General features: G+C 41.5%; 1 protein-coding gene across 1 annotated transcript; it reads right to left on the bottom strand.

Moving 5' to 3' along the window:
- Window positions 1-809: 809 nt before the first annotated feature.
- On the bottom strand, window positions 810-26705 carry LOC131230796 (sm-like protein LSM2). Its single transcript, XM_058226785.1, has 3 exons — window positions 26542-26705; window positions 26298-26456; window positions 810-1246 (listed from the first exon to the last, which is right to left on the bottom strand). The coding sequence occupies exons 1-3, from the start codon at window positions 26542-26544 to the stop codon at window positions 1127-1129; spliced, it is 282 nt and encodes a 93-aa protein (XP_058082768.1). The 5' UTR covers window positions 26545-26705; the 3' UTR covers window positions 810-1126.
- Window positions 26706-27033: the final 328 nt, after the last annotated feature.

Genomic DNA, 27033 nt, shown 5'->3' with positions numbered 1-27033 from the left:
GTTTGGCCCTCTTCTAGTTTTTGCTACCTTATTTTTGTTTGCATCTGCTTTGCCTATGCTATGTGGATCTTTTTAGTCTCTTTTGAATTCTGTGCTTTTTAGTCTGTTTTATCTGCTGGTTGTCTATTGTATTGTATTTTGCCAATGATTGGTATATACGTTTACTTGCCTTCAAAAAAAAAAAAAAATTCATCAAAATGAAGACTTGCTTTCATGCAGTGCGCATGCATCAAATGAAAAAAAATAGGCATGCTTTTGGGCCAATGAGCTCTCACCAACAAACCATGCCGGTAATGCCACCCATCTCACTTGCCAACATGTGTAGGACATCAGCCTCACCATGGAGATCACAAGGTGCAAGAATATTAAGCCATTCCACTCACGAGGAGGGTGATAGGAGAGCATCGGCAAGTTTTAGTTAAACCATCCGTTTTGACTTCAAGTGGAGTACAGGACATGCACCAGGTGATGTTCATGGAAAGACCCAAGTTTGCACAGGTCAGATGTCCTGCCTGTTACTATGGGTAGTAACCAGTTGTAGGTCATTATTACTCTCCAGTTGTTACCTACCAAAACATCAACTCGTCTCCCATTGGATTAGTTTGAAAACAATACCAAAAATCATTTTGGTGTGCCTTTTAAATGTTTCGTTTACAAAACAAAAACAATCAATGTCCCAAATGCAACAGACAAACACAGCCGGCCTATCAGATGCTAGTTCCAGACCATTAGACACACCAGCCATGAGTATGCTGGCAATGAGAGGCGGGCCCATCTCAGCCCAGCTCATCAAACCAGAAACAATGACATCAAAAGAAATGAAATCTTCATTTTCCTTCTTAGCTTTGCATGCTCATACTGAAATTTATCATGCCAATCTGGGGTTAATTCCACAAATAGTTATAGATACTGAAACTTCCAAACATGTAAACCATACAGAATACCCAAATCTCGATTAAACAGTTTACCAGAAAACGCTAAACCATCATAGAAATAACATCTATATAAGTACATCTACCTATATCCATACATCTAAAAACAGGAATTCATGGGTGAAAAATACCATGTGATCTTCCTGTTTTTTTTTTTTCCTCTTCTGGGAGCCTAAAAGGAGTGACAAAATCAATCAGCCGTTACGAGCTTCTCTCCTTGTAGCATCATGAAGGATATCAATGTCCACACCATCTGGTGGAAGCTGAACATACCTCACCACGGAACCCCTAATGAAACAGTTCCTCACTGACATCTGCAGAATACAGAAAACAAGGTCGTAATCATTGTCACTTGTGAGGTTACACTTCCACGGAATTTCTAGGCCCACACACGTGGTATAGCCCTGGCCCATGTACAGACCTGCACACATGCCATTATGGTCCCAACAACACACTCTGTAGATCTTACTGCCCAAAAATCAAGGTCTGTAGAGACCATGGATTGCCAACTCTTCTGAGTTGACTTGGACTCAGTCAAGTCCGATCTGGTTCAGTACCATAAGTCAGCCCCAAAACATGGCCGAATTGGCCCGAATCAGATGAGTCACCCCCCAACTCAGGCCAGTCATGACTCAACTCAGAACCAAACGAGTTGGTGCAAATCACTGAATCAAATGACCATTGGTGAGTGACTGCATGAAGCATATTGACAGCTGAAAAAACATTTCTCTACCCATACATTTCTTTTGTATACTGGCACACCTAATGAGTGAATCAGCATGATTTTTTTATCCATAGTACCTAGTGTAACCCACCTGATGTACCCACTCAAATCTTGTACGTGTCATATTGGCACATGCTGGCGTGTTCACGGGCGGGGCTATATACACGTGAGCTTAGCCAACACATGCATGTATGTGCACACAAACACACACATGCAAACACACCCACGCATGCACACATCTCCACATATATACAGTCAACCACGCACGAGCATGCATGCACAGATGTATATACTACGTTTATGTTGCACTTATAGATAGAGCCATTCTTCAATTGCTACCTTGACAAGGAAAAGTATGTCTCTTTTCTGTAAGAATAAGAGATTTGCTAGTCCAACAGGCACCTTTACATGAGGCACGCATGCCAACCTGGCATGTGTGGGACATCTGTGCTGTGCCTAATGCGGACACCAGCATGAAGATGACCTGGTGCAATAGTCCGGTCCACTCATCAAGCAAGCCATCCCTGTACAAAAACAATGGACAGTTGAAAAAACTTGCCAACAGTCCACACTCATCATAGGATTGTGGCCAAACAGATGAGATGACTGGCCTGACTTTTCTGCAAGGTCATCTTCATGGACGGCCACACTATGCCCAGTTCATATGTCCACACATGTGATAGGTTTGCACATGCAGCACATGCGCCAGGTAAAGGTGCATGTGGAGCTAGCAAACCTCGTGTATCACACCACACCAAAGATGTACAACAACTAACCCCTTTCTATCGAGACCATAGTATGAAATCCAGGATCCATACCAGGACTCCAATCGGTCGGGTCGAGCAGCCGAGTACCAAGTCGACCCAGCACGTCATCTTACCTTTATTATGTTTTCTATGCAATACATACATACATACATATAACTCTATTAATACATACATACATACGTATCAAGCAGCCAAGTACCAAGTCGACCCAGCGGGTCAAAAATATTATTTTAACAAAGTTTTCAATAAAATACGTACATACATACCTACATACATGCATCTATGCATGTGTGTGTGTGTGTGTGTGTGTGTGTGTCTTCTTCCACTTTTTCTTCTTTTTCTTCTTATGAAAAAAAATAATAATAATCTGAAAACAACTGAAACTACATCTGATTTGGCTAACTCATTTTGACTCGGCCGAGTCAAACTTGTCAAGAGTAGAATCGGGAAACCAGGACCGAGTTGCACACTAACCAGGGCAGGTCTGGTTTCCTCAATCCAGACACTAGCCAGTGGCCATGCCGGGTCACCTAGGCCAATCCCTGGCTGACAGCCTAGTTTGCAAACAATAATCCGGACAACATCATTGGTAGAAAAGGGAATTAAGCTCACCGAACTATTGAAGAAAATAGTTTTATATGTTTTAACCCTCCCATTCTATCTGGAGGCATATTTTTTAGTTCAAATCCCCTAAGGTCACCACGAAATACTCATGAAAATGGAAAAATATGACATTTTTTTTGAAGAAAAAAAAATAATGTTGGAAACAAACAACCCGAAAGGGGCCAAAACAGACCGAATGGCTAAAAGGGCCACAACATGACAAAATTTCAACCAAAAAATTAACTGATGGACCATTCCATGTTGCTGATCCGAATGAAACACTTAGGCAGTTGCAGTGAAACAGAACCAAATTGACAAGTAAGGCTTCAATTCTTGTGAAAAATAAATAAATAAACTAAAGGCCTGTTTGGACGCGCTTCCTCAAAAAGTGGTTTCCAAACCTGCTTTTTCAGTTGACTCCGAAAACTAATCGGATTGGTTTTTGTTAAGTCAGCATTTTAGCACCTACTTTGTTGAGTGGGAGATGAGACAGGTTTGCAAAATGCATCCAAATGCACAAGATCAACTATCATTTGGATCAAAATGGCATTTAGGAGTCACACATGCCCTCGGGAGGGTGTGTTCAGACAGGCCCAAACAAAATGTCATATAATATAGATGTTTCAAAAAAGCCTCTTAGAAACATCTAATTCTAGAAAATTGTTGGACTATTCACCTCATAGTTCAGTTCCAACCAAATGATCCTGATAATGAAGCATAAACTTTTTATCTGGACGAGTCTAATTGGAAGGCATTTGCTTCTTCTCTATGAAATCATTCTTCTGAGAATGTGTGAATAGTGAGCTCAATCCCAACTAGAGTTGAGGAACACTTTGATCGTGATGGCTAATAAATTTTGACTAGAGAACTCGGTCCCACCTAATTGCAAAATGCATCCAAATGCACAAGATCAACTGTCGTTTGGATCAAAATGGCATTTAGGAGTCAAACACCCCCTTGGGAGGTGTGTGTTCAAATGGGCTCAAACAAAATGTTATATAATAAAGATGCTTCAAAAAGCCTCTTAGAAACATCTGATTCTAGAAAATTGTTGGACCATTCACCTCACAGTTCAGTTCCAACCAATGAAGCATAATTTTTTTACTGGACGAGTCTAATTGGAAGGTGTTGGCTTCTTCCCTATGAAATCATTCTTCTCAGAATGTGTGAATAGTGATGATGTTTCTCCCCTTGGGCAAAAGTGTAAAGGAAGTCAGTCCCACCTAGAGTTCAGGCGTTCACTTCACTCTGACAGTGAGGGCTAATAAAATTTGACTAGAGAACTCAGTCCCACCTAGAGCTGAGGCGTTCACTCTGATAGTGACACGCAATAAAATTTGATTAGAAATTATCTTTCCAAGAGAGAATTTTTCTCTTCCAAGTATCTGTTTTATGTGACGAGAGAATACGCACGTCAACCTTTGTCCTGCATTTCCCCTTGGCTTGAAGGTGTGGTCACATTTCTTTGAAGCTTTTTGGGTTGAGTGGATCTTAATATGTCACAAAGAGATACAGGCGTACAGTTGGAGAGGCTCACAGTTCATTCATGCTGCCCTTGCCATTTCTGTAAATGGCCATCCATGGCCAAAAGACTTGCTGGTCATTTGGCAGCCCCATTTTGGAATCTCATCTTTTTGTTGTGATTATGGTGTAATTGGAGTTAAATGCCTTTTTTGGCTCCCTTTTTAAAGGCAAGAGAGTCGCACATTTAACAAAAGGTGTTGCTAGGCTACTAATCCACTATAAACGTGGCATGCTGATGATACCCAAAAACAATCCAATTATCGGCAGCAACACTAAAATCACATCAATAGAATGATCCAAATTGACCAAACGTTGGCCATCTAAATGGACGGTTAAAAACATTAGTGAGTCATTCGTTTGTGATGCTTATGTTTGCGGCCCACCCGAGGCTTGGAATTTCATCATTTTGGGCCAAAGTATATATTTCAATGGGCTTATTACAATCATTCTGTCAAATATCACATATGTACACCAATGTGGGATATTAAAGCTGATTTAGTTAATCAAATTCAAGTTCCTAAGAATATACTAAAGAATTCCAACGCATACCAATTACGAGCATCCAAACACAATTTTTGGATTCCAATGCATTCCAATTAGAAGCTGCAAAACACGACTGAGGATTTGGAATCACCTTGATTCCAGTGAAATTGTGATTTGGATTCCAATTTATTCCAAATACAAGCTCCCAAATGAGCCCTTAGTGATTCGGACCAACTCGTCTGGTCTCAAGTTGAGTCGGGACTATCCGAAATCGAGGGAGAACCGCCTTGGATTGGTTGAGTTAGGGGCGACTCATGGTGTCAAACTGGATCAGGACCGGCCAAGTCTGAGTCAACTTGGCCGAGTTGCACGAGACTCAGCCGAGTCTTAAAACCATGTCAGCATATGGCCTGAAAACAAGCTTGATTCACGATGAATGCTGGATATATTAAGTACTTAGAAACTGACTAGGGCTCAATTTCTAGTTGTCATTTCCATATTACTCTTCCTTGCACTGTTGAATTGAAATGCGATTATTAGTTCAATTAAGCGAAAATGGTTGGATGGCAGTTTCCTTTCTTAGCAATTATATTGCAGGACAAGGGAGCTCCGAACAGCAATTACGTCTTTGAATAGGTTAGCTTTGAAAGGGATCCAACTGCTATACGAGCATTATTCATCATGAACGCTATCATTTCCACTTACTAGAACTAGTTATTGCAATTCAATTCGATGGTCAATCCAAACTCAGCTCAAGTTCTTATTCTTTTCTACTTTTGTCCTTCTACAGTTTATTTCAGTCAAGTCAGTTTGTAGCTGTCTAATTCACCCACCAAAAGAAAACCAAAAGCCATCTGTATCCAGAACTGAATACTCCTGCAATTGCTTTCGTTTTTCTTGTCTTATTTATTGGGTGGTCTGCTGGCCTTTTTTTTCTGAAAAGGGGAATACTATGTGGGGGATGCTTCCTTATGCCATCATGTGATGTCTGTGGAAAGAAAGGAATGGGAGAATCTTCAGAAATGAGATCTTCTAACCTGAGTGTTAGGTAGACACCGCTCCTGCTAGTGCTTCCAATGCCCACACTCCCACCTACCCATTTATACTTGTTTACATTTTGAAACAGACGCTTCCGCTCACAAACTCGAATCTGTTGCTGCTTCGCTTCATGCTTCACGCAGCTATAAGTGTGACCATAAAAAGGAAAAGTGCACCAATGTTGGCAAATTGGGCTACGGTGCAAGTCGAATTTCAGGGCAGTCCAAGTTCTGAAATCATCAGAGATTGTGGAAGTATGGTTTCAAGGGTCTGGTTTCTTTGGCTCTACTTTCTTGGGATTTTGTTTTTCTTGGGGAGAGTGGGTTCTTTTGGATCTTCTTTTGTGGTTTTTCTTTCTCTTGTTTCAAGAGGGAATGTCAGGCTCACTGTTTTGTATTTTTTGTTCTCTTGTTTGAGAGGGAGTGACGAGAAGGTCACTCAATCCTTTTCTCTATACTCTTTTTAATAAATCTTCGGTTATCCCCTCAAAATATGTTAATATTCATCAAAATCATAAAATGCTAAGAGTGATTTTTCAGATTATTTTTTTTTTTGAAAGGTGATAATTTCATTGAAACGCCGAAGCAAACAATATACAAAAGAATAGAAATAAATAACTAACTAAAAAACCCACAACTACCAGCCCACTGGAAAAAGAAAAGCACTATCGAATGCCAAAACCCGTTCTTTAACAAAAGATTTAGCCCTCCTAAAAAGGTATATTGCTCTTTCATGAGCCTTTTGAACTCTCTGATAGACTATAAGGGTTTATTAACCCTTAGTAAGTAGACCTCGAGACATCTATATAATGCAAGAATCTAGCATAGTATGCAAGTAGTTGATGATGGCTTTGAGCAAGTGGATAGAGACAACCAAGTGATGTAGAAGGAAAAAAAAAAAAATCTGTGTTGGGTGCATGACCAGCTACAGAAAGCTATCTAACCATTGTGCTTCTAGCAGGTTCAAATCCCTAATTGCCTCATCTTATTGGTCTCTAGACTTGCTACAAATCCTTACCACTTGATCAGAGTGTCGATTGGGTTGACACAAAGGTTGAGTTGGTCATTACTAGAAAACTCCAAGCCTTTAGATGATGATACTTGTTAACAGATGATTCGTACCATTAGAGGGCATCTTGTAACTGTGCTATGATAGCATTCTCGTAAACATGTGGTCTTGTAGATTTCCAGAATCCTCTTATGTTTTCTGAACATTCGTAGATATGGATGTGTCATTCTTTTCAAGTAAAATAGTCTTCCAAAGTACTATAATCCTCCTAGGTATTCTAGAATCTTCTTGGATATGGGCATGGGGCCAATGAATTTTGTACCCCGCATGCATTTTTCTCATCAAGAGATACAAATTACATGGTATTTGTTGGAGGTTAAAACTTACAAATAATGCTGTATGTTCATCTCAGCCAATATGCGCAATGGAATAGACCACAAGTCAACAATAGAAGCTCCAATCGTTGACCGAAGAGCTCAAAAGATATGGGTTGGCTCAAACTGTCTTCTAGCAAGTCAGTAACTGAAGTTGAAGTCTTAGAAGGCTGTTCCAAAGCTTGCATTGCCCATATAGTTAATCCAACAGTACACCAAGGACCACACCAAATCAATTCATTTGCTATATGAGGATTTCAATGGTGAATCTCCCGTAAACAAACAATGCTTAAGTTACTAGAAGGTCAAAAGAGTAAACTTCAAGCAACCAAGTCAATCTGCTAGTCCAGATCTGCTTACAAGATCTTGCAACAAACTCTAGATGAGGTAAACTACTCCTAAAAGCCTTAGAAGGATATCCACAGTAGAAAATTTCTCAAAGCGTTGATGGAGAAATATAGTGAGACGGATCTCCACATGGTCTTTATTGACTTAGAGAGCTTACGATAGGGTCTTTAGAGAATTAATCCAGTGGGTGTTGGACAAAGAGTTTCAAAAGGATATATTAACATGATTAAGGATATGAATGAGGGATCGTTTCAAAAAAAAAAGATATGAATGAGGGAGCAATAACAAATGTGAGGACCACTAGTGAAGAAACAAGTGAGTTCCCAATCATTGTAGGCTTGAACCACGGGTCGGCATTGAGCCTGTACTTTCTCACATTAGTTATGGATGAGTTAACGAGGCATTTGAAGGCAAAGATCCCCAAGTGTATGTTATTTGCAGATGACATAGTTCTGATTGACAACATGAGGGAGGGCGTAAACACGAAACTAGATATATGGAGGGGTGCTTCGAATCTAAAGGATTTAAAATTAGTTGGACTAAAAGAAGAGTATAAGGAGTGCAATTTAGTACCAATAGGACTGAGAATGAGGAATTAGTTAAGATTGTTGACCAAGAAGTTTCCCAAAATGACCACTTTCAACATATTGGATCAATAATTCATTATAATGGAGAGATTGAGAAGGATGTTGCCCACAGAATCCAGGCAGAGTGGAAGAAATGCAGATTTGCCTATGGATTTTTATGTGATCATTGTGTACCACTCAAACTAAAAGGGAAATTTTATAGGATGGCTCTACGACCAGCCAAGCTTTATCAAGCAGAATGTTAGGCAGTAAAGAAACAACATGCTCATGGGATGAGTGCGCCTAAAACAAGGATGTTGAGATGGATGAGTGGCCAGACAAGGAAGGATAGAATTAAAAATGAATGCATTCAATAAAATTTAGGATTAACAGCAATAGGTAATAGCACAGCAATAAGTAATAACACGAGGGAAAGTAGGTTTAGATGGTTTGGACATGCAATAGAGACCAAGAATTGCAGCGGCTAGGAGTGAGTAGGTACAAGTTGAAGGCTCTAACAAGGCAAGGGGAAGGCCCAAGTTATCAAGAAGCATGTGGTAAGAACCGCATTCGATTGAGAGCATTCAATTTATCAGGAAGAACATTGTAAGAACCTTATCACTCCAGAAACTTTTGGGAACATTCTTGTGAATTAATACGGCCCGAGTTATAAATGGACAGTGATGATTTTTACGTTCTGCTACACCATTTTGTTGCAGGGTATGTGTGCACAATGCTTGATGCAATATATATGTTTCAAAGAAATACAAACGAAAAGAATTTGACATATATTCCTAATGAAACACAGACAGACACCTTTGAATTAAATTGATTTTGTACCTCCATGTGAAAGGTCATAAAAATATAGAATAACTCATATCATACTTTCATTAAATAAATCCAAGCCATACGTGAAAAATCATCAATGAATGTAAGAAAGTACTTATGCCCTGTCCTATAAAGATTTTCATTGGTCCCCAAACATCTAAATGTACTAGAGAAGCAGGAACTAGACTACGTTTTTCATCAAGTAGTGAAAAGGCAATACAATGATGTTTACTCAACTTTCATACTCAAAACCATCCATGCACTGAGGATGTCGAAGAAGAGAAGTCGGTGTCCCATTATGCCAACGTTAACATTGCTACTATGTGGATCCACAAGATAAAGCACCACGAAGGTGCTGAGTGCCGGTATCTAGTCTCACAGTGGACCAAAAGATAAAGGGGTAGATTTGAATGAATTACCTAGAAGCACTTTATTATGAAAAAATAAAAAATACCCTGTACTAAGGTAGGTTTCAATATCAAATGATGGGGATTGCAATCTCTGCCTGCAAACATTCTTCCATGTAGGGTTGTACATCGACCCGAGTTGAGTCGAGGTGGGGCAAGCTTGGCTTGGCTCGTCCGTGCTCTCCTCGAGTTCAAGCTCAAGCTCAACCTCGAGCTTACCACTGGAACTTGGCTTGTTTGTCAAACCTTTCAAGTCGAGCTCGAGGCGAGCAGTGGATCAAGTCGAGGCGAGCTTACCTCGAGTCGAGTCAAGCCTGCTCCTAACTCGACCCAACCCAACACGCAACGCGCACCTGACTCAACCTAGCAACCCAACCCAACTTGCACCCGACTCAACCCAGCCACTCAGCCCAACAAACCCAACCCACACCCGACCCAACCCAACCCCCAAATCAAATATTCAATTAATAATAATATATAATATTAGATAGAGCCATAGAGGGGTACCTTATTGTTGGTGCTCAGAGAGAGAGAGAGAGAGAGAGAGAGAGAGAGGAGCTCGAGCATGGCAGGTTAGGTAAGGAAGGGTAAGAAAGGGGCGGACGGGTAGGATAGGGTTTAAGTTTTAACTTTTTTAATTTTTAAATATAATATATACGTATATATAATATATTCGAGTCGAACTAAGCTCGAGCTTCAAGCTGAGCTGGGTTTGAGTTGAGTCGAGTCAAGCTCCAATATGTTTGAACTCGGCTCGTTTTCAAAACGAGTTGGGTCATATGAAGCTTGGCTCGCCTCAAGTCGAGTCAAGTCGAGCTAGAACGAGCCAAGCCAAGCGAGATTTTCAAGCTAGCTTGGCTCATGTACAACCCTACTTCAATGGGACGATGAAGTTCTGGCAAAAGAAAGAAGGCAGGGTGCATGACATTGACGGAGCACCATCTCTACCTACAAACATTCTTCCATGGGAAGATGAAGTTTTGGCAAAAGAAAGAAAACATTGTGCATGACGGAGTAGACCAACTTAACCCAACGGAAGCATTACAAATCGATGGGAGAAAAGATTAGGCTCATTACGCCAAGAGAGGAAAGGGAGTTTTAGAGGAAGATAACCCAGAAGGATGGATTGTGGTCCATCAGAAGATGTCAGAGGTGAGGAAGAAGGGCCATCCAATATGCTCTGTACTCACAGAGCTGCCGACATTGTACGTGACTGGATTCCCATTTGGATGGCTCCCAATCAACTTCCAAGGGAATCTTTGGTGAAGTGGGTAGAATAATGGAAGTTGTCATCCCCTGTGATCAATATTCCTCCAACTACCGCAGTTTTGCATTTGTTCAGATGAGTTAAGTGGATGAGATTGAGATGGCGATGAAGATTCTTGATGGAGAAAGCTTTGGCGGGAAGAAATTACAAGTGCAAAAAACCCGCTTTAATCAGGATATATATATATAAGGAAAAAACAAGGACCATGTACCTGTGCAGTATCAAGTCCTCCAGAGTCGAGCAAATGTTTGGTCCATCAAAGAGGTGCTAATGGGCTCTCCTGATAGCAACAAGAAGACAGATTCTCAAAACATCAAGGCATCCGGCTCAAATCAGCTTATGGAGGAAAGGGGGTTTGGAGAATTGACACTGAGGAAGGCCCGCAAGTAAGAAACTCCCAGAAGGTACTGGATTATTCATTGCAAAAGCTTCAATTCAGCTTTGCGATATCAGTTCAAGCAGGAACCAAGAAACCTGTCAGTGGTTGAAGCAGAGCAACAATCTCGAAGAGGATGTAATCCTAGAAAGGTTAAAAGATGATGTCTTGTGGGTATCGGTTGACTCCAAAGAAGCAGCAAATAATTTCTTCATGTCAAACAACCTACTTTGAGAGGAAAAGGTTAAGGAGATAATGCGTTGGGAGTCCTAGTCCATGTTCGGTTGGGAAGAAGTATGGAACCAAATATGAGATTATCCCCTCGAATTATGTATTGATGATGTCTTTATTGAAATAGGATCCTGCTTCGGAGTCGGTTTGGAGATCGATCCAATGACAACAAACTACGAAAATCTCCTCTTTGCCAAAATTCGAGTGAGGAAGAAGAAGCTTTGAATGATTTCGGAGCTATTTTGAATCATAGTTGGGAATGATTCCTTCATGGTTAGGCCGGTGCAAGAGATTCAGAAGTCGGAAATTGGGTCGAGTTCTAAGCTTTGTCAGGTCCCCGCAGCCGATTGAGGGAGGTGGAGAAAGCTCGCAAGGGTCTCCCATGGTGGTTTCATTGTTTAAGGGTGTAGGAGCACGTAATCGAATCTCCAGCGGACTACCGAAACAAGAGTCGATGTATTGTAGTCCCCTCATTGGCTACCGACAAGGTGGCATGTGTTGTCTTGGGAAGAATCCGACAGGTGGCAGTTTTGAGAGAGAGAGAGAGATTCTCTCGTCTATTCCTTGAAGTGCGATTTTCAAGGCCCAAAAACACAACTCATTGCCTCGAGATCGTGCCACGTTGAGAACGACAAGTCGAGCATTTAATGCAAGGAAAGGTGATTGTAACATGTGTCGCAATGTTGTCTTGCAGAAGCAGGGGGAGAAAAATATCAGTATATCAAATGGATTTTTCTTCTCCACATGTGGTAAGCAAGCCGCATGTGACGCTATTCACAGAAGCGGGAGGCACACAAGTGATATACTTCACACAGGTGGGGAATGTCTTAAGTCACGACATGTGAATGGACATGGTTTACGATAAGTCATTGGTCTATCTCTTCTTTTCCTTCTTTGACTTCAACCAGCTACATGAAGTGGATCCGAAGCGGAATCGTTTAAAAGACACCATTTCAGAGTCAAAGGAATAGCATTCAGTTACTGAGCTCAATCCTAGGGCATTAGCAAAGCAGCAATGATGGGGACATCACATTACGTGCGCCTCTACACATGTATCAGAGAAGGCGGGCCCCGGTCTCTTTGTGGCTTGGCAAGTACATGTTTTGAAGACCCCACATGGCATGTACGTGTATCTGGAAAACCAAACACTGGGAAGATGCATGTGGGCTGCTAGAGGAAGACATTTGGACCATTAGATTTGATGGACATGACGATCAGACCGTCGGATTGCATGGATGACTTGATCGGACCGTTGATCGTGAGGCCATCGTCATCATGGGCCATCATAGATTTTAGGATTTTGCATTACATTGTTATTTTAATGGTTTGGATTACAAATAGTGGTTATTTTCTTTTATTTGGGGTTTTATTACATTACTTGATAGATGAGACATAGTTGGAAACAAAAAGAACTGCACGTGGATGTGGTCTTCACCCCATGATGAATCTAGAACAACTCACCGAGCTCATTCAAACTATGAACACCCATCAGATGACCATAGAGGCGCAGAGTAGAGCCAACAGTAATCAATTGGTAGCCCAAAATAACCGTTCAGAGCAGATAGAGACCTCTCTACAAGCCAACCCCAACACCGGGGAGGATGGCCAATCCCAAGCGGGAGGCCCAGTGCATATTGACGTAGGAGGTCCTACTGGAGGACGTGGACGAGGCCGTGGCCAAGTTGGCGGCCATGGTGGTGCTCATTTTCAAGCACCTCAAAGAGAGTTCCAGGAGAGAGTTCTATGACCGCTATGATCTGGATGAGCAAGTCATGATGAGAGAGTTCCAGGAGAGAGTTCTATGACCATTATGATCCAGATGAGCAAGTCATGAAGAGCGTGAAGGTAGATGCGCCGAATTTTGATGGTCGCCTAGACCCCAAAGCATTCCTTGACTGGATGGGGGACATAGACCACTACTTTGAGTGGTATCACATGTCTGATGCCCGTCGTGTGAGGTACACCCAGATGAAATTGGTGGGCCAAGCCAAATTGTTTTGAACCAACACTGAGCAAAAGATTGAGAGGTCTGAAGGTGCCCCGGTAGCGCACTGGGAAGAGATGAAAGAAATATTGAAAGAAAAATATATTCCCCTCTCATACCGTCAAAGGCTTATGGATCAGTGGCAATCCTTTCACCAAGGGACCATGCTTGTGTCAGATTACATCACTAAGTTTAAAGAATACATGATGTGATGAGATATTAAGGACTCGATGATCACTCTTTCTCGATTTAAAACAGGCCTTCGGGTCAACATTTGGCAAGAACTTCTCTCTCGCGATGTCAGCACCCTAGAATAAATGCACCAAGTGCTGCTAGACATCAAGCGGTATCTCAAGCCGCAATTTGGGAGGCGATTTGACTCTCGAGATTCCAATGCTAAGACTACTCGTCAGGGAGCTAAGTCTAACTTTGGGGGTCAATCCAAGGCTCTTATTGGTTCTCAATCCAACCCTAATGACGTTAAAGTCAAAGAAGTCGCCAGTACCAGTTCGTGAGGAAGCGAACTCTAGCGGTGTTATAACCGTCAAGGATTCGGCCAATTCGCTCATGAGTGTGCTACAAAAGAGCAAACGAGGGCCCTCATGATTGGAGAGCAGGAGGAAGATAAAGGTGACTAGGGTGACTGAGGAAAAAGAATATCACCCTGTGATTGGTGCTAGTGATGAAGAAACTATAAAACTTGCAGTTGTTAGGTGCACCTTTACTCAGGCTAAGGGAGCTGACAATTGGCGTAGGAATACCATCTTTCATACTTACACCAAATGTGGTAAAAACAACTGCAAAATGATCATCGATAGTGGCAATTGTGCCCATGTGGTCTCTGAAAGCACCATTTCCCAGTTGGGCCTGAATCCCGTTCCTCACCCTCTGCCTTATATAGTTTCATGAGTTAACGAGTCCTCCATGCTAGTCTCCCAGCATTGTCTTGTTCCCATCCACTTCACATCTTATAAAGACTCATTGTGGTGTGATGTCTTGCCTATGGATGTAGGCCACATCATCTTGGGGAAGCCTTGGCTCTTTGATCGTGATGCAGCAATATTCGGTCACTCGAATATTTGTTCATTCATGCATGAGGGCAAAGAGATAACGTTGAATCCTCTTCTGCCCAAAAACACTCCAGAGTTTAAAGAGGACCTTAGAAAGGGTGATCCCAATGAAGTGAGGAAATCCCAACCCAAGTCTCTTCATATCATAACTGCCAAAGAATTTGAAAATAAGACTGAGGCGGATTCGATGGTGCACACCCTTGTCGCTAGGGAGATTACACCCAAGGTGAGGGTAGAGTAGTCATCTGAAGCGAATCCAGTTGTGGAGGAGTTCAATGATGTCTTTCCTGTTGACTTATCGGATGAGCTTCCACCCATGAGGGACATTTAGCATGTCATTGATCTTATCCCAAGGGCGACTCTATCAAACCTTCCTTATTATCGAATGAACCCTACGAAGCATGCAGAGTTGAGGAAGCAGGTAGATGAGCTCCTTAGGAAGGGTTTCATTTAGGAGAGTATGAGTTCGTATGTCGTGTCAGCGCTCCTCACGCCTAAGAAAGATGGCACATGGCGCATGTGTGTGGACAGTAGGGTCATTAATAAAATCATGGTCGAGTACCAGTTTCTTATACCGCGTCTTGATGATATGCTCAACAAAATGGTCAATGCCACCATATTTTCGAAGATAGACCTCAAAAGTGGTTATCGCCAGATACGTATACGCCCAGGAGATGAGTGGAAGACAACCTTCAAGATGAGGGACGGGCTATACGAGTGGTTAGTCATGCCCTTTGGCTTGACTAATGCCCCGAGCACATTTATGAGAGTAATGACCTAGGTGTTGAGACCATTTATGGGTAAGTTCTTTGTTGTATACTTCGATGACATCCTTATTTATAACACATCAAAGGAATAATATCTCCACCATTTGAGGCAAGTCTGTGAGATCCTTAGAGCTGAAAAGCTTTATGCCAAGCTTAAGAAGTGCACATTTATGTTAGTGTGAGTTATTTTCGTAGGGTTCATAGTTTTCTCTGAGGGCATGAGAGCGGACCCCGAGAAGGTCAGGGCTATAGTTGAGTGGCTTCAACTGCAGAACATTCACGAGTTACGAAGCTTTCACAACTTACTAGCTTAGCAACCTTCTATAGGCAGTTCATTAGAGGATTCAGTTCCATCAAGGCTCCCATTACCGATTGCATAAAGCAATGAGAGTTCGCATGGACTAAAGCAGCTTCTAAAGCTTTCAAGGAGATAAAGGGCAAAATGAGCAAAGCTCCCGTCATGCACCTTCTAGACTTTTCTGGTGTAGATATAGGTAGGGTGTTTTAGTCAGGAAAGGCACACCGTTGCTTTAGTGAGAAGTTAAATGAGGCAAAGCTACAATACTCTACCTATGACAGAATTTTATGCAGTAGTGCAATCATCGAGACCTGCTACCACAAGAATTAGTCATGTTTTCCAATCATGAGGCTTTACGTTATCGTAGGCTCTCAGAAGAAGTTGAACTCAAGGCATGATAAGTGGGTTGAATTTCTTCAGGAATACTCATTTGTGCTAAAACATAAGGCCGAGGTCGAAAACAAACCTACCGACGCCCTTAGTCGTAGGGTGATGCTTTTATAGTCTATGAGTGTCGAAGATACTAGGTTTGAGCAACTTAAAGAAGAATACCATGCTTGCACAGATTTTAAAAATGTGTACGCGTTACTTTTAGTTGACCCGTCAAGGAATAACAATGTCTTTGCTCTGAATGACAATTTTCTATTTAAAGGAGACAAACTCGGTATTCCCCGTACCTCAATCTGAGATTTCCTAGTTTGGGAGCTTCATTCTGGAGGAGTAACAGGTCACATTGGTCGTGACAAGACCATTGCCCTTGTGAAAAATAAATTCTATTGGCCAAGCCTCAAGTGAAACGTAGCCAAAATTATAAGGCAATGTCGTACTTGTCAACTGGCAAAGCAGAAGAAGCATAATACAGGGCTATACACGCCTTTGCCAATGCCACATGCATCGTGGCAGGACATTAGCATAGACTCCGTGCTTGGGCTTCCTAAGACTATCAAGAAGCATGACTCCATCTTTGTCGTGGTGGATCGTTTTTCTAAAATGGCCCACTTCCTCCCTTGCTTCAAAACATCAGATGCCTCCAATATTGCAAAGATATTCTTTAATGAGGTAGTTTGTTTGCATGGTCTACCCAAAACCATTGTGTCTGACTAGGACGTTAGGTTCATGAGTTATTTTTGGAAGACATTCTGGCATATGATGGGTATGCAGCTCCAATTTTCATTGGTTTACCATCCTCAAATAGACGGCCAGACAGAGGTGGTTAATAAGAGCCTCGGTAATTTGTTAAGATGTCTCGTGGGTGATCACATTAGGAATTGGGATGCAATCTTACCTATTGCAAAGTTAACATATAACAGTTCGGTTAATAGGTCCATAGGCATGAGTCCATTCAAAGTTGTACATGGTTATAAGCCTAGGAAACCTATTAACCTCATTCCAATGTCATTATCACATAGGTCATTAGAGTCTGCAAAGTCATTCGCACAGCATATTCAAGCATTACATAACGAAATCAGACAAAGGATTAATGCAAGCAATGAACGATATAAACTTTCTGTTGACTCTCATCGTAAATTCAAAGAGTATCGAGTAACTGATTATGTGATGGTCCGTATTAGGCTAGAACAGTTTCCACATGGAGTCATTAACAAATTGCAAGCTCATAATGCTGGACCTTTTAAGATATTAAAGCGAATCGGTCCTAATGCGTATGTTATAAATCTTCCACCTTCCATGGGAATAGGTCTACATTCAATGTGGATGATCTTGTTTCTTTTAAGGGAACCCCAGATACCTCATTCCAGCACTTCCTTTGACCTTCACAATAACCTAGACCCATCCCAGGACCCATGGCCATTGCTTTGCCATCTATACCTACTAGGCGAGAAGAGATTGAGGAAATCTTGGATCACCAAGTAGTTTCCACACATCAAGGAGGATTTCATAAATTCCTAGTCAAGTGTAAGAATATGCCGACTTCAGATAATACATGGATGACAGAGACGGAGCTTCAGAATGTCAATCCGAACTTACTTGAGCGGTACCAAAGCTTTATTTTGCTAGAGGCGAAATCTTCTCAACTGGGGAATGGCTTGCCGAGTACCCGTTTTGAATACCCCACGTGGCATGTATACACATCTGGAAAACCTCACACTATGAAGATGCATGTGGGCTACTAGAGGACATTTGGACCATTGGATTCGATGGGCACAATGATCAGACCGTCGGATCACATGGATGACTTGATCGGACCGTTGCTCGTGGGCCATCATCATCATGTGCCATCATAGATTTTAGGATTTTGCATTAGTTTTTTTATTTTAGTGGTTTAGATTACATATACTGTGGTTATTTGCTTTTATTTTGGATTTTATTACATTACTTGAGAGATCAATCCAATGCCACTACGTGGTATGAATCCACAACCTTTTCTCTCTCTCTCTCTCTTCATCCCTACAAGGTATTATCCGTAATCCCTAATCTTTTCTTCTTCCATCTTTCTTTTCTTTTTCTTTCTTCTTCAAGCCATCAACCTTAAGCCATCCCTCTCTCATTCCTCACTAACCCACGCACCCATCTCCTTCACCCATTCCCACCCACGCACGCACACGTGCGCACGTGGACAGGCACAACCAGCCACGTGCGGCTGCCCCATTGAATCCCCCTTGTTCCCCTTTGTTTCCCCATCCCTCTTGGGCAAAAACCCCTTAAAATCCCCGACCCTATAATCCTAATTTTCCCCCAAATCAAAAACCCTATACCTAAATCCCCAAATTCCCCTTTAAACCTAAAATCTCTAACCCTATTTTTAGTCTTCCCTCTTTTCCTTCAAATCCCTAAACCTATTTCAAACTATACTTTAACCTACACCTAATTCCTTTAGGGAATTAGTGAGTCCTTTTGATGTATGGCTTAACCCTACGTTAATGTGGAGTTTCCCAACTCCATTGGGACCTAATTCTCCAATCTCTTATTAGTTCCTAACGTCATGCAGGTATTAGCCTAGGATTTAGCATAATTTCTATTTGTTATTATTTGAATTTGCATGTAGTTGCTGAAATTTAATTGTTCTTGGTCAAATCAACTAGAATCTGATTTTTATTATCATCCTAGGGTAGAAAAGTATTGTCCTACATCAAGCAAGCACCTGGGAGTGCCCACAAAGCTTTGATTTCCTACAATGGGGAAGACCCAACAGATTCAGATTAACGGTTCCAAAAGGAAAATGAGGTGGCAACAATGGACCCTTCGACAGAGGTGAGCAACGTTCAGCATTTTGTTCTGAAAGGAAGGCGGCAATAGTCGAAGGAAACATCTGAAAGGGAAGAGATAGTTCTGCCATCTCAAGGTGAGTCCTCGGCAGGATCTGATGCTAGAAATTCTGAGATTTGCATGATGACAATGGCGCAAGGTATGAAGAGGGTTAAAAGGGTAGTGGGGCATATAGCATGAATGGTGGGGGTTACTTTTGGTGATAGACCACAAGATTACGTCGAGTTATGTAAATTCATAGAAGCGAGAGGCAGATTACCATTGGAGAATCAAGCTCCGAATGACAACAAGGAATTCATGGAGGCCTCTACAGCCCAGTGCTCTGAGGCAAGACAGATTTATGAGAAATCATATGAAGGAGATGTGGGTAGTTCAGTTTTGCTATGAAGATAATCAGCTAGAATGTTCGATGAATGGGATGTCCACAAAAAAGGGTTCAGATAAGGGAATTGTGTAAACATTACAAGGCTCAAATAGTTTCTTTTCAGGAATCAAAACAGGAGGCAAGTGACCAACGGGTGGTGGATTCTCTTTGGAAAGGTAAACCAAAAGACTGTGCAACAGTTAATGCAGTTGGTTCAGCAGGTGGAATATTGATAATTTGGAACTCCAACATGTGGATTAAAGACGATAGTTGGGAGGGGCAGTTCTCTCTGTCTCTGTTGTTGAAAGAAGTCAATTCTGAATTCATATGGGTTTTCACTTCAGTGTATGGGCCGAATAGACCATCTCTTCGACAGTTTTTGTGGGCTGAATTGGACGCAAACTGAAATAAATGCTAACTACCGTGGGTGGTGGGAGGTGATTTTAACGCCGTGAGATTTCCTTTTGAAAAATCAATTCAAGGCCGCATATCTCTAGAAGTATGCGAGATTTTTCCAATTAGATTAACAAGAACGAGATGGCAGATCTTCCTATGAGTGGAGTGAAGTACACATGGTCAAACGGTCAGGCTAGGGCTGTCCAATTCAAACTGGATCGGTTTTTGCTATCTCCAGAATGGGTAGATAAGTACCTGTTAGTGTTTCAAAGAGGCTTGCCTAAACCAATTTCTGATCATTGCCCAATCATTCTTGAAGTGGAAGAGGAGGATTGGAGGCCTCATCCTTTCAGATTTGAGTTCGCTTGGCTAGAAGTGGAAGGCTTCTCAGAAAATGTCAAAGAATGGTGGTCCTCTTCTATTCAAGGTGGGGCTGGTTTCTCCCTCTTTCAGAAGTTAAAATTGTTAAAAGGGAAAATAAATATTTGGAAAAAACAGGTGCTAGGGAAATGAAACAAGGAATATTCAGCAATATTGCAAGAGATTCAAAGGCTTCATGTAAAAGAAGAGGATGAGGAATTGTTGAATGAGGAAAAGGCATGGAGGGAAATTCATAGGGCAAAGATTAATGCAAGGTAAGGGAGGACAAGATAAAATGGAGGCAACAATCAAGGGTGCTTTGGCTTGAGGTTGGCAACAAGAATACCAAATTCTCCCATGCAATGGCTAGTGCGCAATCGTGAACAAATAAAATCAAATGTGTGGTGGTAGACGGAATCAAGGTGGAAGGAAAGGCTAAAGTTCGTGCATCAATTGTGAAGTTCTTAAAAAAAAAAAAAAACCTTCTAACTAAGGAAGAGTGGGATAGACCATTGCTTGACAAACTTCCTTTTGACACCATATTGAAGGAGGTGGCTGAGTCACTTGAGGTACCATTTTCTGTTCAGGAGATAGAGGCGGCAATCTCGGATTTGGGGAGAGATAAAGCCCCTGATCCCGATGGCTTCCCGATTGCTATTTATCAGAAGTTTTGGAAGTACTTAAGGAGGATGCGAGTCAGTTTGTGAACGAATTTTTCGAAAAAGGTTACATAGCAGCTGAACTTGGGGCAACGTTTGTGGTTTTAATTCCAAAAAAAGAAGGGGCGGAGAGTTTAAAGGATTATAGACCAATTAGCCTCCAAGGTGGTCCTTGCGAGATATTGGTGAAGATTCTGTCTTCAAGGTTTCAATTGATGCTAAGTGAAGTGATATCCAAATCTCAAGGGGCTTTCATAAAGGGCCTCCAAATTGTGGACAGTTCGTTGATAGCTCATGAAGTCATTAATACTTACAACAGGAAAGGAAGGAAAGGGGTGGTATGCATACTATACATCAAGAAAGCATATGATCATGTGGATTGGACCTTCTTAGACTACATGCTGGGTTGGTTGGGATGTGGAGTAAAGTGGCGATTGTGGATTCGCAGTTGTGTTCAATCGGAAAAATTCTTTGTTCTTATAAATGGATCTCTAAATGGCTTCTTTCAGGCTTCAAGAGGTTTTTGGCAAGGCAACTCATTGTCTCCTTGTTTCTGGTGGTGATGGAAGCTTTGGGTGGGCTGGTTGATAAAGGCATGAAGGCTGGTTTAATTAAAGGCTTCAAAGTTGATAACTCTCAGTTCCAAGTATCGCATCTACAATATGTCAATGATATGCTGCTCATGTGTGACACGAATGTATCAAAGGTGGACCATCTTCGCGTGATCGTTGTATGTTTTGAAGTGGCATCGGGCTTAAAAGTAAACTTGGGTAAAAAGTGAAATCATGGGAGTAGGCTTAACGAGGGAAGAAGTGGGTGTGTTTCGCCAAGACATTCAGTTGTAGAGAAGGTTCATTTTCGACAACATATCTTGGGCTTCCTTTGTGCATAGGAAAGCCACCCAAGTACTAATGGGATAAAGTTATCTAAAGATTTGTAAGTAGGCTATCTTCTTGGAAGAAGAGGCACTTGCCATTAGGTGGACGCTTAACGCTAATAAAAGCATCAATGTCCAACTTACCGGTCTAGTATATGTCCTTGTTCAAATGTCCTAAGGCGGTGGTGGATAAATTCGAAAGAATTAGGAGAGATTTCATATGGAGGGGGGCAGAAGATAAGCATAAGTTTCATCTCATGAAATGGGAAAATGTGTATAAACCTTGGGACCAAGGGGGGTGGATCTTCAGGTATTGGAAGTTATGAATTTAGCTCTTTTGGGGAAATGGGTGTGGAAATTTGGGGTCCAGAAGGGTAGTTTATGGTGAGAAGTGGTAGGTAGAAAATACGGCATACAAGAAAATGTTGGGTGGATTAAGGCATCCTCATTATATAGGCCTTCGTTTCTTTAGAGAGAGGTGGCCTCTTTAAAAGATAGAATTTGGGAAGAAGTGGGGTTTTCTTTGGGTAATGGGGAGGGGATCAGATTTTGGGACAACGTCTGGGTAGGGGATCAAAATTTGAGGGAGATGCTTCCCTGCTTAGCAGGTATAGCTCGAGAGCCGAATGTAGTAGTGGCAAGGTGTTTTTCGCTCCATGGTGACTCGGTTGTTTGGGCTCCTCCTTGTAGGAGAGATTTATCTAAGGATGAGGTGGAGTTGTTGAGACTATTGGAGTTGTTAAGGTTCGCCCGGTGATATCACATAGCAATTCGATGAGGTGGTTAGATGAAAAGTCCGGTAAGTTCTCAGTAAAATCTATCTACCGAAAATTCAGTGGTAGGTCAAATGGGTCCGAGGTTAGACGTACATCTTTCGTTTGGAAATATGGAGCTCCACCAAAGGTATTTGCCTTCGCTTGGCTCGTCGGTAGAAACAAGGTACTTACAGTGGACAATTTATGAAAATGGGGGATGATTCTCCCAAATGTATGTCTAATGTGTTACAAAGCAAAAAATTTGGTGAATCATCTTTTCATCCATTGCGAGTTTGCGACGAAGATTTGGGAGGAGTTCGTTGGCAAGTGTGGCTTTCATTGGGTAATGTCATGTTCCATTAAAGCATTATCCGCATCTTGGCATGAGGAAGGAAAAGGGGAGATTGGAAGGAAAGTATGGCGTCTCTGTCTCCCTACTAGAATAGCTTGAAAGAAACAATCGGTGTTTCCAAAATCAGAGAAAGTCCTCCTCAAAAATTTGCAAGATGGCTAAGGAGCTGGTTAAGGAGTGGCCGATTGAAGCAAGGATTATTGGGGATGATCAATTTTCTAATATTTGGGTAGAACTGTAATTGGGTGCTTGTCTTTTTGTTTTGGTTTGTTGTATTATTTAGGCCTTGGTCTCTCATCAATAAAATTGTCAGTGTTCAAAAAAAAATTGTCATCTCTACCATCCAAGCTAAAATAAGCTACTCGACTACAAGGACAAAGGTTCTTTCTGATAAACTAAAACAAAACTAAACGGAAAGCTAAAAAGTAAAAGGCCATCACTGGAAGCAAACAAGCTTTAACCAACCATGTAGGCTAAGGGCAACTAACAACAAACTAAGGAGAAAGAAGGGAAAAGATAGATGAGTTATAAGGGAGCTGCATGCATGTTATCTTGAACATTCATCTCTCCTCTCAAGGGTTTCTAGTAGTGTTTGCAGGCTCCTATTTATATGGGCAAGTGTGGAGAGGTCAACGAATCTTTGAGAAATCAAAGAGTGCCAGACTGTCAACTCAGACAACTCAGAAACTACCTTCTTGCAAGCCGCAACCAATCAAGCCGCATGCCAACCATAGTATGCCAACTAGAACGAATGAAGAGCCACCACATCAGAGTTGTGAACAAATTAAAAAAATAAAAATAAAAAATTGTCAAGTAGATCAAGGATTGGTGCTCTAAGAATAACAACTGCATCTAGTAGCTGGTTAGGCAAGATCTTCGTATCTTCCCATATTCTTTGATCTCTAATGGTATTTACTTCTAAAATAAAATACCATTAAAAATGTCAAGTATCGAACCTCTTAGAACCACTACAACGAGATCAGTGAGGGGACTAAGAAGCTGCCAACTTGGGAAACTAGCTCCGGGAGCAAGTCCTCTGAAAAGAGGGCTGTTGACCAAGTCTCATGACCATGAACAATGAGTAGCTTCTTTAGTGTGACTGCACAACTGCTCAAACTCAAGGACTTGTGATGCAGGACAATTAACCACTTGCTCTAAAAGCTCAAACCGTTAGAGCATGGCGAATTAATCCCTTTATCTCATAGCCCAGGCCCCAAATCCATGGGTTATGCGGGCCACTCACCCCGAGTGTGCCCCTACATCCCACAGGCCACCCCACTCGAGCCCGATGTGAAAATGCCCCTGCATTAATCACCCCCGGTGAGGAGTCTCGAACACAAGACCTCGCGCTCTAATACCAATTTGATGTAGGACAATTAACTACTTGCTCTAAAAGCTCGAACTGTTAAAGCATGGCGAATTAATCCATTTATCTCATAGCCCAAGCCCCAAATCTATGGGTTAGGTCCTCGGCCGAACCCTCCTCGTGGACCCCAAATCCATGGGTTCCGCCCTCACGTGGGCCCAAAATCCATGAGCTCTGCCTCACATGAGCCACCGCCTCCACGGGCCCCAAATCCATGGGTTATGCGGGCCGCCCACCCCGAGTGTGCCCCTACATCCCACAGGCCACCCCACTCGAGCCCGATGTGAAAATGACCCTGCATTAACTTTGACTGCCCAAAACCACTTGAAACATAACCCTGAACAACCTCGATAGTAGTCGTGCCTCAAACAACTCTAAAGCTTCAATTTTCAAGTTTCTTTTACCCTAAACCCTAAAGAATCTGAGTTCCATTCTTTTAACCATCACTATGTTCTGCCACTAAACTCTAATCACAAATATAACATGTCCATAATTTAAACAATGATTCCTTAATCTTTGAAATCATCATAAATCCCAAGACATATATCACAGTGGCCAAGTTCATTGAATGCCACACATGCTTTGAACTAAGCGATAAGACTGATTCACAATTTATTGTGAATCAATACCGCATTTACTACAAATTTGGTGACTTCAATCATCAAATCGCAAACCCCTAAATTCACCCAAATTCTGTTCTTACTTCATCTTAATTCTCTATTTATATTCCACTTAAATTTGTCAACATCTAAATTCACCCAAATTCAGCGCATCAGAAATCCAATCTTGAGAAACTTCAGAGATAGGACCTAAAATAAGGATCACCTAAAATAAGGATCAAAGATTCTCTCCAACTAAAGCGTATTGATGCCACGAATTGAGCAAAACAAACCTAGAAACTTAGCAAATCAATGCCAAGAACTTGAAACTGAGCACAAATCAAACAAAGGGAATTGAGTTCATTGGGAACCAATTAATTACGAACTTCAAACAAACCAGAACTGAGACCAATTACCAAGGGACCCTGCCCTTTCACATTCACCCCAAACACCATTTTTCATAATCAATTTCTAACCATAATATTATTAAAATCTCATTAAATTATCTTTAAAAAAATTAAAAAAATTAAAAAAAAAAAAAAAAAACCTCATTAAATTATAAGTGTTCGAAAAGGAAGTTTACACACCATTTGCCATACATTTGATGAATTCAACCCTTAAATTAGTGACGCTAAATTCACTCAATTTCTTTTCTTAATTCATCTAATTTTTCTATTTCTAATCCAGTTAAATTTTTCAACATCAAAAATCACCCAAAGTTCAAAAAGAAGAACGGAAAAAAAAAAGGCTCTAACAAGGGTGGCACCCTTATCATTTTGTGAAAACGAGAGGTTGTTTTGAAAAAGCTTCTGCATCCTTATCTTTTGGAAAGGAAAATGGTACGATAAATGGGGTTTGTTTCCAAAAAAAAAAAAAAAAGATGAGTTTAGAATTTGCCCCCTGCCCAAATTGATATAGGATACCTTTCCATCCATTGAATGCAATGAACATTCGTCCATTGGATATCTGCAAACTAATCAGAACAATTCTTGAAATCTTCAAAACAAGATAACTAAAAGCCAGCTAAGAGAACTACTCATGCCCTAAAACCAAATTTTCCATACTTTATTCACCCAGTTATCATTTTCTTTCAACTTTGTTTTCACAGTGTATTTTTCAATGTAATCAGGCTCAAATTCCAATCCTGAAAAATATTCATATTTTCAAAAAAAAAAAATCATTGATCATGCAGGTGGGCCCTAGAGTAGATGGTCCATGGCCCAAAACTCACTGAGAGGGCGATCCTAACCCTCCGAACAGAACAACGTTACAACTTGAACACCAACCATCACTTATTTTACTCTTTTGTCACATAATGCTCGGTTGTAGGCTACCGATTAGATGATTAGAACCATCCACTCAGCATGATCCTTGAGCAGTAGAACCTCCATGCCAGGGCCCAACAGATCAACAGTCCATATCCCGTCAGCGTGCACTAGGCATACAATCTTTGCAAGTTGGGCACACTGCCATATTCGTGATACAGAAGTCAGGTGAGCCATATTCCCCAAAAACTCAAAAACCCAAAAAAAAACCCTAAACCCTAACCCCATTTTCAATTTACCTAATTACCGAATTCTTCCTTTTTCCAATCCACTCAGATCCACAAACCACTTAAATTCTCAAAAAGAAGAAGAACAAAACCATTTTTAAAAAAAAAAAAAAATAGCAACAGAACAAAAACCAAGAAAAAATCAAAGATGAGAGAGAGAGAGAGAGAGAGAGAGAGAGAGAGAGAGAGAGAGAGACCATGTGAGGGTACTTGTGTTCATCGACGACCCGGGTGTTCTCGAGCTTTATATTGAGGTATTGGTCCACCGAATGCAGAGTCCCGCGGATCGCGAGATCGTTCTTCAGCTCCACTGTCACTTCCTTCCCCACCAGTTCCTTGAAATATGAGAAGAACAGCTGCCACACTCCACCAAAACTACATGTATCAGATCAGAGCAGAGAGAAAGAGAGAGGAAAAATCAAAAGAAATTGGAAAACTTACCATCTTTTGCTCTTTTCGTGTTGAAGAAGATAGGAAAAGAAAAGATTTTTAAAAAAATGAGGAATTTCTCTTCCTTTCTATTCTCTTCTTCCGTGGGAAGAAGACTGCTGCTTGCGGTAGGAGGAATCGAGTGGCGCGCGGGGAGAAAGGTTTCTAGTTGTCTTTTTGCGGCACACGTGTTAGAATGAGCCGTGCGCGATTGTACGTGGGCTGTCGTAATTCCGCAACTCGGTGGCGGTGTGAACGGGCCGGGCTAGGCCCCGCTCTGTAAAGCCCTGTCCGCATTGTTCAAAGTGAGCCCAAACAGGCCTGAGCCAATGATGAGCCAAAATAGTTGTGCCCGAGCTTAGCCTGAATGTTTGTCCAAGCCCGACCATAACCCGAACCTTATACCTAAAAATGGAGAGATAGAGAGAGAGCTTACATTGAACTGGAGGCATGAGATGAGAAATAGAGAAGCTTTGGTAGAGATCAGTCAATTTATCATCATAG

The sequence above is a fragment of the Magnolia sinica genome, chromosome 17 (genome assembly GCF_029962835.1).
Source record: "Magnolia sinica isolate HGM2019 chromosome 17, MsV1, whole genome shotgun sequence".
In the NCBI taxonomy this organism is placed as follows: Eukaryota; Viridiplantae; Streptophyta; class Magnoliopsida; order Magnoliales; family Magnoliaceae; genus Magnolia; species Magnolia sinica.
This window is presented reverse-complemented; position numbering and strand designations above follow the sequence as displayed.

Bases quoted from the DNA above. Each gene is read 5' to 3' on its own strand.
- LOC131230796 (XM_058226785.1), bottom strand. The intron at 1,247-26,297 runs GTCTCTCTCTCT...TGTATTCTGCAG, and splicing joins AACACAAGTACCCTCACATG to ATGTCAGTGAGGAACTGTTT.